Consider the following 11,565-nt stretch of genomic DNA (forward strand, 5'->3'; position numbering starts at 1 on the left):
CAGGCCAAGGCAATTAAGAATTTTTGGAAATGAATGTAATTATTTCATCACCTACTTTTGTAGAGGTTTTTTTTATATTGTGTATTTTAAATATAGCTGCATATTGATGGCCAGAGATATAACAATGCATATAGTAAATAAATTGACCAAAAAATATTGTTTCACCTAAAAGTTAACTATAAGTTGAATAAAATTAAAATTTCTATATCAGTAGCAGAGAAAGAAGATTTTTATTAATCAATGTTAATCAACAAAACACAAATGCACTTTTTCTTCTTTTCAATGCCAACAATTTCTGTAAAACGGTGGGTGATGTTAAAAGACAGACTAAAAGGATCCGTGAAAAAATTCTGCAGTGCTACATAGTGAAAATTTGCAGTCTTGCAACAAGGATGAAAAACTACTATTTGGCTTTAATCACACATCTACTGTTTGGAAAAGTTATAACATCGCATAAAATAATTAATCAATGGCACCAAGCAACAGATGTGAACTTTGCATGTTTTGCACGCCTCTACCAATATTTCTCCAAATTCTTCTCAAATTTCTGAAACAAAAAAATCCCATTTAAAATTTTTTACTTTTAATGTTAGAACTTAAAGAGGATGTTATTCATGGGAAGTTTTTTAGCCGTTGTTGCTTGGAAAAGCAATAGCTTGATTCGAAACGAGTGAATGCAAATCTGCTGTAGAAAAATTTTAAAATTTACTCACCGATGGCTCCGTGGTCGGTGCATGTCGCTCAACCGGCTGGCCATTTTTGTCAATCACAAACTTGGTGAAGTTCCATTTGATGAAACTGCTAAAAGTATAGAAAATTTCTTTCCAATTGATATTCAATCTACACTTACTCTCCAAGAGTTCCACCCTGCTTGTGCTTCAAATATTTCCAAAGGGGTGAGGCACTGTCTCCGTTGACATCTACCTTCTCAAACAAGTCAAAGTTGGCGTTGTTCTTCATCGCAAAGCAGACAATGTCCTCGGAGCTGCCAGGTTCCTAAAATACCAAATAATAATAATAATTGCAGTTTGAAAAATTCCAAGTACGGACAAGTCGATTCTTGTCCTGGAAAAAGGTTAGTAAGAGCAACTGTTTAAATTGTCTAAAATTTATATTGCGACTTGGGCTTTATCCTTGTTACAAAAAAAAATTGTTTTAATTAAATAACATATGGCCCTGCCAGTTCTTGTCACGGTCTACAACTCTATTTCATGAACAAGAAAAATAAAAAAAGGAAATTGAAAAACACACACATTTTAACAAAAAAATCTTTTTTTTTTCTTCTATTTCCTATTTTTTTTTTGTATTTTTCTTGCCCATGAAATAAGGTTGCAGACCGTGACCAAAACTGGTAGAGCCTTTTTTTAATAAATACAATAATTTTTTACGACAAAGAAAAAGCCCGAGACCTCCATTTCCATGATCACCTCCTTGAGTGTCAATTTCTTCACATAAAAATTTTATATTATTTGCAAAGCGCTTTCTACAAAGACAAAATTTTTAATGTTAAATCGACTTTAATTAAACTTAAAATGGCAAAACAGTCTTTACCTGGCCTCCAAACTGATTGCAGGGAAAGGCCAAAATCCTCAGGCCCTTGCTCTCGTGGTACTTTTCACGCAACTCTTCCAACTCCTTGTAGTTCGTGGCGGTGAGGCCACATTTGGAGGCGACGTTCACAATGATGCAAACATGGCCCCTGTGAAAAACAAATTAAATTTTCGATGCCTCCGTAAAACAAATAATATTTACTTGTATTTCTCAAGTGGAACTTCGTTGCCTTTGATGTCCCTGACCGTGAAATCGTAAATGGACGATGCGCTTTTCCAGTTCTCAGCATTGGCCTGCAAAGTTTTAAATGAAATCATTAGAAATAAAATATATAGCTCACAAAATGTATTATTTTTTTTATCACCATGACGCTGAATCTGCAGGAAAAAAGTCGGGTGGCGAAAACGGCGAGGAGAGGTCGGACAACTGCAACAACCATCTCCTTATTTATTTTTCAATCTAAAAGAAAAGGAGAAGAGCGCAGAGAGTGGCTGAGACGAGAAACTTTTATTGAACATTTTCCACACAACTACTTGATTATCTAGAAAAATGAGGAAACCTGAACCACTCTTCATGCAATAAATAACTAGGAAATTCTAATTAGTTATTAAACATTATACAAGCAGACAAGCAAAATTAAGGAAAATTCAAAAATAAATTTTATATGGCAGTGTAATTATTCTTATTAAATGTGGCAATATTTCCCCTATAATTCAGTGTTATCATCAATTTCGAGATGTATAATGTCAATGTCATGTTATATGTATATAATGACACATCATTCACTGTGGTTTTAAGTGATAAAGCTGTTATCGGGTTCTTAATTCAATAATGTATATAATTGTAACTTTTGTCCTTTGTCTAGGAAATAATTGTCACTATAAAGCTGGAATTAAAATTATAATTTTTACACAAGTTTGAAAACGTTGGTTGTTATTCAAATATGCATTAATTTTTTTTTCAAAATAAGTTAATACAATTTTTGTGTTATATAATATGTGTTTGATTACCAAAATTTTCATTTACATAGCTCTCAAAAACATAAATTTATGCATTATTTTCTGTGTGCATAACAGCATTGATAAGATTTTGGAAGTAACTAAAAAAAGCCGAATCAGAAAATCTGAAATCCACCTGATAGCCATGATTATATAATTTAATAATCCCCTTTGATCTGCAATTCTGCGCTGTAATGCAGCACTACTTATTGGAATTATTACGCAATGTCACTTCAAGGACTTACCGTACAAAAACAATTGAACTTCAAATTTAATTTTGATTTACAGAATTTGTTACATGCAAGGAATACAATCAATCAAAGCAAAATTAAAATATATGTACCTTTTTCCACGAGCTGCACTAGATTTCTCCGACGAATTTTGATTTGGAGCAGAGCTTTTTTGTAAACACAAGTGATCACGGTGGACCTGCGCAGTTTGTTGTGCGCAGTGTGCCCTGCCCTTATTGGAAAGGGTAGAAGAAGAAGGACTAAAGCGTAAGATAATAGAGGAAGGACAATTTGGGACAATTATAAATTTATAGCTTCAACTACGATTAAGAATATAGCTAAACTAATTATATTTGAAAAATTTAAAGATTTTTTACCATTCGTGATACTATTTTTCATGCTTTAATTTTGCTGATATACATTCCTTTGTAAAACTCCATTGTGCAATGGGAGGCGTGGTTCTATTTCATTATTTTTACGATTTTTGCTGAACAGTCACAGCAACAACTTGGCAACAGCAGTCGTCAGCCGGTCTAATTACTTTCTGTACAACATAATAATTAACTTTACTAAAAATTAAATTATTCGCAATCAAACGAAAGAGATCCTTGTTATTTAATTTTTAATTGACGAGCCATGCTTCGAAGCGCAAATTTTCTTTGGAAAACGTCTGCTGGTAGGTTGAACATAATATAGTATTATATACTTATTATTTTTGCTTTTATTTTATTGTCTTTTCACAAGCACAAATAATACGACAAATACCACAATACATCATGCACAACAGACATACTTTATCTTTATTTTAATAGTTTCAAATCATGTTTATTAATGTATCACCGGGCATTCTCTGCCCAAATACATCATCCATACATTCAATATTATACATAAATAAATTACATTGATTACGATTATTAATATGTTTCTGTGATCTCTTTATGATATGTTAATTAGTAAAATCTTGAGCAAATTTATGCAACTGCGTTCTTCACAGTGATATACATAACTTCTGCTGCACAATGTAGTATTATGTAATTTATTGCAGCGTGCAGAGCTGGGTCTGTGACCTCTGTCAGATCGTCACACGCTCAGGCAGACTTCAGGAGACTTTTGCAAGAGCAACTGAACAACATCAAAGTAGCGGGAACATGGAAGGCCGAGCGAATCATCACATCAAAACAAGGCGTCGAAATCTCTGTACATGGCTCCAGCAAAAAAATTCTCAATTTCTGTGCCAACAATTACCTTGGGCTCTCTGTACGATCTTCCCTTCATAAAAAATCGAAAAATAAAATAACAGTAAAATAAATTTTCAGAGTCACCCTGAAGTAGTTGATGCTGGCAAAAAAGCGTTGGATGAGTTTGGAGCCGGCCTCAGCTCTGTCCGTTTCATTTGCGGCACGCAATCAATCCACAAGGTCTTTTGAACGATATGCAACCAATTTGAAAAAAAATAAGCCTTTTTCAAATTCCAGAAATTGGAACGTCAAATATCAGAGTTTCACGGGCGCGAAGATGCGATTCTGTACCCGAGTTGTTTTGATGCCAATGCAGGCCTCTTTGAAGCTATGCTGGGTCCAGAAGATGCAATTTTCTCAGATGAACTCAATCACGCCTCAATTATTGATGGGATTAGGCTGTGCAAAGCCAAGAAGTACAGATACAAGCATCGTGACCTCAGCGGTTGGTTTGTCATAATTAAATAAATTCGTGATAGTTATAATAAAATAAAATAGATCTTGAGAATTTGCTAAAGGAGGCTGGAGACTTTCGAACAAAACTTATTGTGACTGATGGAGTTTTTTCGATGGACGGTAATGTGGCTCCCTTGAAGGCCATTTGTGATGTGGCTGAGAAATACAATGCTCTAACTTTTATCGACGAGTGCCACGCCACTGGATTTTTTGGAAAAACTGGCCGGTATTTATGATGATAAATTAATTAATATCAAACACAATGTTTTTCTTATTTTGATCAAAAGAGGAACGGAGGAGTTTTTTGGAATCGACGGAAAAGTTGACATTATCAACTCGACGCTTGGAAAAGCCCTTGGAGGCGCAGCTGGAGGTTACACCACAGGGCCTAAAGAACTGATTGATCTGCTTAGACAGAAGTCAAGGCCATATCTTTTCTCAAACTCGTTGCCACCTCCAGTTGTTGCTTGCGCTAGCAAGGTACACTAATGAAATATTTGAAAATTTAACGAAATTTAAAATGATTTTTTAGGTTTTTGATCTTTTACTCTCCAGCTCGGAGTTGTGTGAAAAAGTTGCTGCTGGCACTGCCAGATTCCGCTCTGCCATGACCAAAGCTGGCTTCACCATTGCTGGAGAGCAGCATCCCATTTGTCCTGTCATGCTTGGGGACGCCCGACTTGCCTCTCAATTTGCTGACAAAATGCTTTGTAAGATTTTTCGTCTCAAAATTCAAGCAGGATCATGATAGTTTTTAACTTTTAGTTGAAGGAATCTACGTAATTGGGTTTAGCTACCCAGTAGTTCCCCAAGGAAAGGCCCGAATCCGAGTTCAGATTTCGTCTGCTCATTCGAACGAAGACATCGACAGAGCTGTGGACGCTTTTATTAGGATTGGCAAAGAGCTTAAGGTCATCTCATAATTCACACACACCATTTTACAATACTTACTTATGTATGTGCAATCTCATTTTGTTCCTTTACATTATCACCTCATTGATTTTCATGGTGGTACAAACGATGGTGATCTTATTTTTTGAATAAAATAATAATAGGGTGGTCCAGCAATTATTTCTGGTTTTATAGTTATTAAAACAATATATTTCGTTGTTTCTAAAATTTATTAATCAACAGTCGTTAATAAGTCTAGATTAAAATTTCAAATGACTTGATATAGAATACACGATTTTAAAACTGTCTTTTGTTTTATCGTGTTGCATGGGGTTGTCCAGAGCTCCAATGGACACAAACAAAGACAAATCTAAAGATCACTAACTGGGAGGTTAGAGATAAGTCCTTTGGTTAAGTAGGGCAGGGTCACAAAAACACTCGTCGAGTGCTAAGTTCTGAATGAGAATCAAGCTGACAAACAATCCATAATTAATTAAATGCAAGCATTTTGTTAATCCCGAGATGCACCCTGCTGAAAAATCGACCAAATATGATAGTCAAGGATCTTTATGGCACTGCTGGACTGTCCTTGGCTTTCTCTGTAGAGGGCAAAGCCGAAGAAACTAAAAAAAGCAACAATTAGTGAGTTTAAATTTATATTTTAAAAAACAATATTACCTGGAGATTTGGATACTGAAACAACAGACTCAGTGGAGGAAGGAAGAGGGCTGGCTGGCTGGGCGTCCAGGCGGTCCAGCCTGTTTAGGACATATTCTTGCTTTGTCAGCAGCACTCGGTACTGCTCCTGCAGTCTACCAACTTTTGTATCAAACTCCGACAGTTGACTTGTGGTCCCAGCCAGCTAAGCACACGAGTGGTTTAAAATTTTAATCAAATTTTAATAGGCAAATTATTTACCTGGGTGTTAAATGTAGCCATGTTGTGCTTCTGCTGGTCACTCATTTGGTTACTGTTTGCGTCCAACGTGGTGACTTTGGCGCTCAGATTTTGACCCAGGTCTTGCAGAGCTTCAATCAGTTTCTATTTTTCCCCACCATTACAAATTTATTTTTTTCAGTTTTCAAAAATCTTACATGATCTTTGCTCAAGTCATCTTTTATCCACTCCAACTTGTTGCTCAGACTGGCGTTTATCTGCGAGACGTTCTTTGTCAGAGTAGCCAAATCTCTAGCCCACTTTTCCTGCTCCTCTAATTTGGACTTTTCTGCCTCTCTGCCAGCCTTCGAAGCGCCTACCAACTGCCGACTCTGCAAAGTGCTGTTCACCTCACTAATAAATGTCTGCAATGAAAATTTATATTAGTCTCATTTTTGATGTTATTATAAAACAAGCTAACCTCTAAATGAGTTAGGTTGGACGTAATGACTCCAGTCTGCTGCTGTAGCTGTTTCGATGTGGATTTCATCTCACCAATCTGACTACCAAGGTCAGCCACACTGTTGGACAGATCTTTCAGGTCTTTCGGAATGGTCATCAACTGGGGCGCCTCCTGAACCCTCTTTTGAACTTCTTGGAGACCTTCTGAGACGCTGTTAAGCTGGCAGAACAAATTAAGAATCAACCAATTAGAATACTAAATTTTTTATTTCCATCAATTTAAGATAATGTATAAAAAAATTGTCTTTTGCCAAATATGCATTGAAAGATTACAATCTAAAATTCATTTCCTTTACCTGGTTGGACATATTTGCCAGAAAGGCCGTGATATTTTCAATTCTGGCTGCTAAGTGAGTTTGGTTGAGCTGCAGTTGCCTCGAACTTGATCTGCATTGGAACAAATCGTTGCTCACCCCATCACAACTAGAAGACACTGGAACAAAAGCCAAGGACGGACTTACAAATCGATTAAGGACCATCAACGAAATTGCTGCTTGAGGCAGAATGAGACGAGTATGAAACAGATCCATTATGTAAAAAATTCATCAGGGAATAAACCATATAAATTTGCATTTAGAAATTTAGAAAAGTGCAAAATGGTTACTTTTAACTTTTTTGCTAATTAGACATTTAAAAGAAAAAAATTGGTTTTAGGGGTGTCAGACCTCTGTCCAGGTGGGCCCTGAGGGCGGCCACCTGAGCTCGGACGTCGGCTAAGAGCCAGGTGAGGGCGGCGGCGGCCAGCAGCAGGCCGACCACCACGCAGGCCCCGCACCCAGCCTTGAGGGCCCGAAGGCCGCGGGGAGGTTTTCGCCTGCGAGGGCGCGCCTCGTCGAAAAGCAACCCTCCGTCGGGGCCGTCGTCGCTGGAGCAGTACGAGGAGGCGGGAGCCTTGCCGGAGGCCACGAGGGCGTCCAGCTCGCGCCGTTTCTTCATGCGCTTGGCCACTCGAGGGGCCATCAGTGGCCGCTGCCAGGCACCAGCCGCAAGGGTTGCATATGCACTGCTCTCCAGCTCGGACAGGGCGCACGCGCAAAATCGCGGCGGGCCCACCAGATCAATAGGCTGGAGACCCAGACGGCCGGCAGGGCGCTCTCGCCGAGCCCATTTTTTGCCATTAAAAAAACTCCTCGTCGCCTTTGTCTTTTTTTCCGGCCAAGAGGTGCTTGGAGAAAATTGCACGTCTCGCGGAAAAAAATCCAAAGAGGAAAGAAGCGGTGGAGAAAAATTGAGGGGAATGAACTAAATATTGCGATAGACAAAGCCAGCGGCAGGAGGTACATAGCGTGTTAATTACTATACACCTCACAACGGGTTGTTTTCTGTTATCTTTGATCAAAAATTTTTACTGTCAACAGAACATAATGGAAAGTATGTTCTCCTGATAAAGGGAATGCGGCGAAACTATTTCCCTTCAGGTGCCTCTCAAACAAAATATCGAGTTGAGTAAATCGCAAAAAAAAAAATTAATTAAAAAAAAATTCATGTTTTTGATTATGCTTTTTAAGTACAATAAATTGGGTGGCGATATAAATAAGTACATATTTTATTAAAAACTGCATTTTATAGCGAATCAGAATAAAATATTCAATAATAATTTAATCCAGCAGCAAATGAAACAAAAATTTTAATTTTTAATGCAATAATTAATATTATAATATTAATCATAATTTTGCTTCTTTTTTAATCAATTGAAGGTGTAAAGATTAAAGATTTTCTGAAACACAATAATTATAAGATATTAAAATTAATGTGATTCACAAGTTTCTATTTTCATTCCATTTGGCTTTAATGGCAAAGAATGAAGGATAAAAAATAGAACATAAATTTTAATTAAATTAAATTTTTGTTCTTTTTTTTATCTATTATTCTTTGCCAGTAAAGCCAAATGAAAAGAATTGACAAAACAATAACCGTGTGAAAGAAATTAATTTTAATATTTAATTAAAAAGCATTTGCATTTCAGAAAATCTTTACACTTTGTTTGGAGAAAAATAAATTAATTCAATTGAAAACAAAAGCAACCAACCTGATTTGAACTTGACGTCAAGATTGGCGACATCCCCGTGGGCGACCAGGGCCACCCACGAGATCGCCAGCATCCATCCCACGCCCAGACAGACACCGAGAGCCACGGGCCATCCTCGACCTGCGGGAGACGCACAGCAGCAAATGCTACCGGGCTCTCTTGACCCTCGACTCCTGACTCGTCTAAAAGCAAAAGGAGAAAAAACTTTTAGTTGAAAACAGAAAAATTCCGTTGTTTGTTTCACGAAAAAGACATTTTTTTTTAATTACAGGGAAATGGAATTGAAGTGGAAAAGGATTAAATCAACAAAGCACGAATTTCCTGAGAATTGGTGACAAGGTCTTGTGTTTATCTGCCATAGAAGTCGAGTAAAGGCCATGAAAAAATTTTCTATCCACCCCCAGAAATTGAAGCAGAGAGCAAAGAAAATAATTTGTAACTAAATAATAATTAATAACATTATAAAATCATTAAAACTTTATTTAATTTTTGAAAATCGCAATTTTAAATATAAATTTAAAAATTAAATTTATTTTTATTTAGTTTACAATAACATAGCAGTGTAAAAATTCATTAAATTAATATTAAATGTTATTTTTAGTTTAACCACCTAAAATTTCTCTCTGCTTGATTTTTTTAACAGTGTGGGTCTCAGAAATAATAGTACATAATTTATTTTTAAAATATTCAAAATAATTCTGTTAGAAGTAACAAAATAGATATTATTTCATTTTTTCTGCTCCAATTTGATATTTATTTTTTTGAAAGCAAATTCATTTATACAAATAATAAAAAATTTGCAGAATTCATCAGGGTGAAGTGATACTAAATATAATAAGATGTAATTATTTTATCAAGCTATTTTATGTTCACCATCATTTATTTCTATACATCCCAAAAAAATTAAAAATAATGAAGTTATTGCCTTCTGATACAAATAATAAATACGCTACATACACTTTTCAACTAAAACTTTACAAATGGATTAAATGATTAAATATTTAATCACACTTTTTTATTCTGCTTCTTTTCTTGCTGCCATTATTTTTCATTATCATTGTCAGTTTTTGAATAATTTTTTATGAACCAAGTATCAATTAAGTAATACTTAATAACTAATTAGCATCATTTAAATAATTAATTTATAGAATTTAAAAAAGGCGTCAATAAAAAAGTTACTAATTTAATTAATGTGTACTTTCATTGTTAAATTTTCGCTTATAAAAAGATGATACATACTCCTCGTGCTACTGCTATTTATTACTCAGTGCTAGTACAGTATCTGCCTTTTGCTCTCGCACACTTGGCAACTTATTTTGCAATGTTTACTCTTGGCAAACAAACGCTCGTCTCGCGTGAATTGGCAAAAGTGTGAAGCAATGCCGAAAACACATGCTCTATACTTAGGAGTGCATGTTGATGGCCAAGGACGCATTTGAACTCACCTTCGGACCTTTCTGCGGGTCCTGGGGGCCGGAGGCAGTGCGAACTCGGCCACCTGCGACGAGTCCGAGTCGGAGGCGGCCGCGGAGGCGGGCAGCAGCTGGAAGGCCTCCTTGTTGTTGTTCTGCATGTCAGAAGACGGCCATGTTATCACGACTCCTTATCGCACACCACGTGATCTGCTGACGCTCGTCAGGGTCATCCTGCCGCCCTTATCACCGCATCAGGGCTCATCCGCTCCTAGTCGATGCTGATAACGACTCCAAGACGGAGAACCGAACGCACAATCAAAACAACACACACCTGGTTCTCTTCTGTTTCTCTGCGGCGAAAAAGGGGGCGTAACTATTGATATGTAGTACACGGGCAAGGTCAAAGGGGGCGCTGGAGCCTTTAATTTCTATACATTTTTGAAGGTTTTTGCCAATAGTTTTGGATATTTTTAACAAATCTCATATTTATTCGAACATGCAGCAATTTAGGTAAATTTTTTTAGTGTTCATAACAAGCAAACCCGATAATTACAAATAAAAAATGATCTTGATGAAAATTGCATAACATTTTTTGCACGGAGCTTAGCTTATATATAAGCGTTAATTTTTTTTTGTATGTATTGATACTTAATGTAAAAACTGTTTTATTTTTGGTTAAAAATTTCGTGTTACAACTTTAAAACATAAAATTATTTTGGCATGATTGAATTATAGAATTATAAATTCTTCATTAAACGAGGAATAATAATTATAGATAATTTTGTTATAAATATTTCCAGTGTCCAGTATGTCGAACAAAGTATTATTTTGGTTTTAAATTAAATTTTATTACATTTATTACATTTATTTATGTTAAATTTTAAATATATTATCTAACGTTAACAGTCCATCTTTTTGAAAGTAAAAATCTTTTAGAAAAAAAAGGCCAAAAGGCTTCTTCAATTTAACGAAAACTATTAACGATTGGTAGTGCTTTATAACATTCCTAGTTTATATAATATTATTATATGATTATCTATTCTTTTAATAATAAAATATAGTGTTTTATGTGTTTCTACTTTACGAATTTTCTAAATCAACTACATTCACCATAAAAATTTTACATTTCGCAAGCAAAAAAAATCGTGTTGCGGATTCGCAGTATGAAGAGTGATTTTCCCTTTACGGAAAGTGCAACATTCCTTTCAACAGCAAATTGTCACGGCGTCGTGTTTTCAACTGAAAACCCGCGGTGATTCACGGCACGTTGCCAATTAAAAGCTATTAAAATTGCGAGAGGCAAAATATTATGTGCTCGAAGTACCTGGCGGCCCCTGCAGGTCGGACGCATCGGCAGCC

The 11,565-nt window shown here is 36.0% G+C and overlaps 3 protein-coding genes across 5 annotated transcripts; 1 reads left to right on the top strand and 2 right to left on the bottom strand.

Annotated features, from left to right (window-relative positions):
• Positions 1-207: 207 nt before the first annotated feature.
• LOC132195231 (uncharacterized) lies at positions 208-3,214 on the bottom strand. Of its 2 annotated transcripts, none has more exons than XM_059617082.1 (8): positions 3,157-3,214; positions 2,893-3,039; positions 1,916-1,977; positions 1,753-1,844; positions 1,552-1,699; positions 851-996; positions 714-798; positions 208-547 (listed from the first exon to the last, which is right to left on the bottom strand). In XM_059617082.1, exons 1-8 carry the CDS (start codon positions 3,176-3,178, stop codon positions 515-517), a joined length of 735 nt encoding a protein of 244 aa, XP_059473065.1. In that variant the 5' UTR covers positions 3,179-3,214; the 3' UTR covers positions 208-514. The 2 variants fall into 2 exon arrangements, with proteins under 2 accessions (XP_059473065.1, XP_059473064.1); XM_059617081.1 differs by having other exon boundaries at positions 714-801.
• On the top strand, positions 3,177-5,541 carry LOC132195229 (2-amino-3-ketobutyrate coenzyme A ligase, mitochondrial). The gene is made up of 8 exons (XM_059617078.1): positions 3,177-3,455; positions 3,825-4,036; positions 4,096-4,197; positions 4,255-4,462; positions 4,516-4,699; positions 4,761-4,953; positions 5,006-5,183; positions 5,239-5,541. Exons 1-8 carry the CDS (start codon positions 3,416-3,418, stop codon positions 5,394-5,396), a joined length of 1,275 nt encoding a protein of 424 aa, XP_059473061.1. The 5' UTR covers positions 3,177-3,415; the 3' UTR covers positions 5,397-5,541.
• Positions 5,542-5,563: 22 nt separating this feature from the next.
• On the bottom strand, positions 5,564-10,574 carry LOC132195230 (uncharacterized). Of its 2 annotated transcripts, XM_059617079.1 has the most exons (8): positions 10,237-10,574; positions 8,792-8,973; positions 7,059-7,195; positions 6,722-6,922; positions 6,459-6,665; positions 6,283-6,405; positions 6,043-6,226; positions 5,568-5,987 (listed from the first exon to the last, which is right to left on the bottom strand). In XM_059617079.1, exons 1-8 carry the CDS (start codon positions 10,362-10,364, stop codon positions 5,932-5,934), a joined length of 1,218 nt encoding a protein of 405 aa, XP_059473062.1. In that variant the 5' UTR covers positions 10,365-10,574; the 3' UTR covers positions 5,568-5,931. The 2 variants fall into 2 exon arrangements, with proteins under 2 accessions (XP_059473063.1, XP_059473062.1); XM_059617080.1 differs by lacking the exons at positions 8,792-8,973; positions 10,237-10,574 and adding an exon at positions 7,428-7,773 and having other exon boundaries at positions 5,564-5,987.
• Between the last annotated feature and the right edge of the window lie 991 nt (positions 10,575-11,565).

Source organism: Neocloeon triangulifer, unplaced genomic scaffold (genome assembly GCF_031216515.1).
Source record: "Neocloeon triangulifer isolate White Clay Creek 2 clone unplaced genomic scaffold, ASM3121651v1 ptg000009l, whole genome shotgun sequence".
Lineage (NCBI taxonomy): Eukaryota > Metazoa > Arthropoda > Insecta > Ephemeroptera > Baetidae > Neocloeon > Neocloeon triangulifer.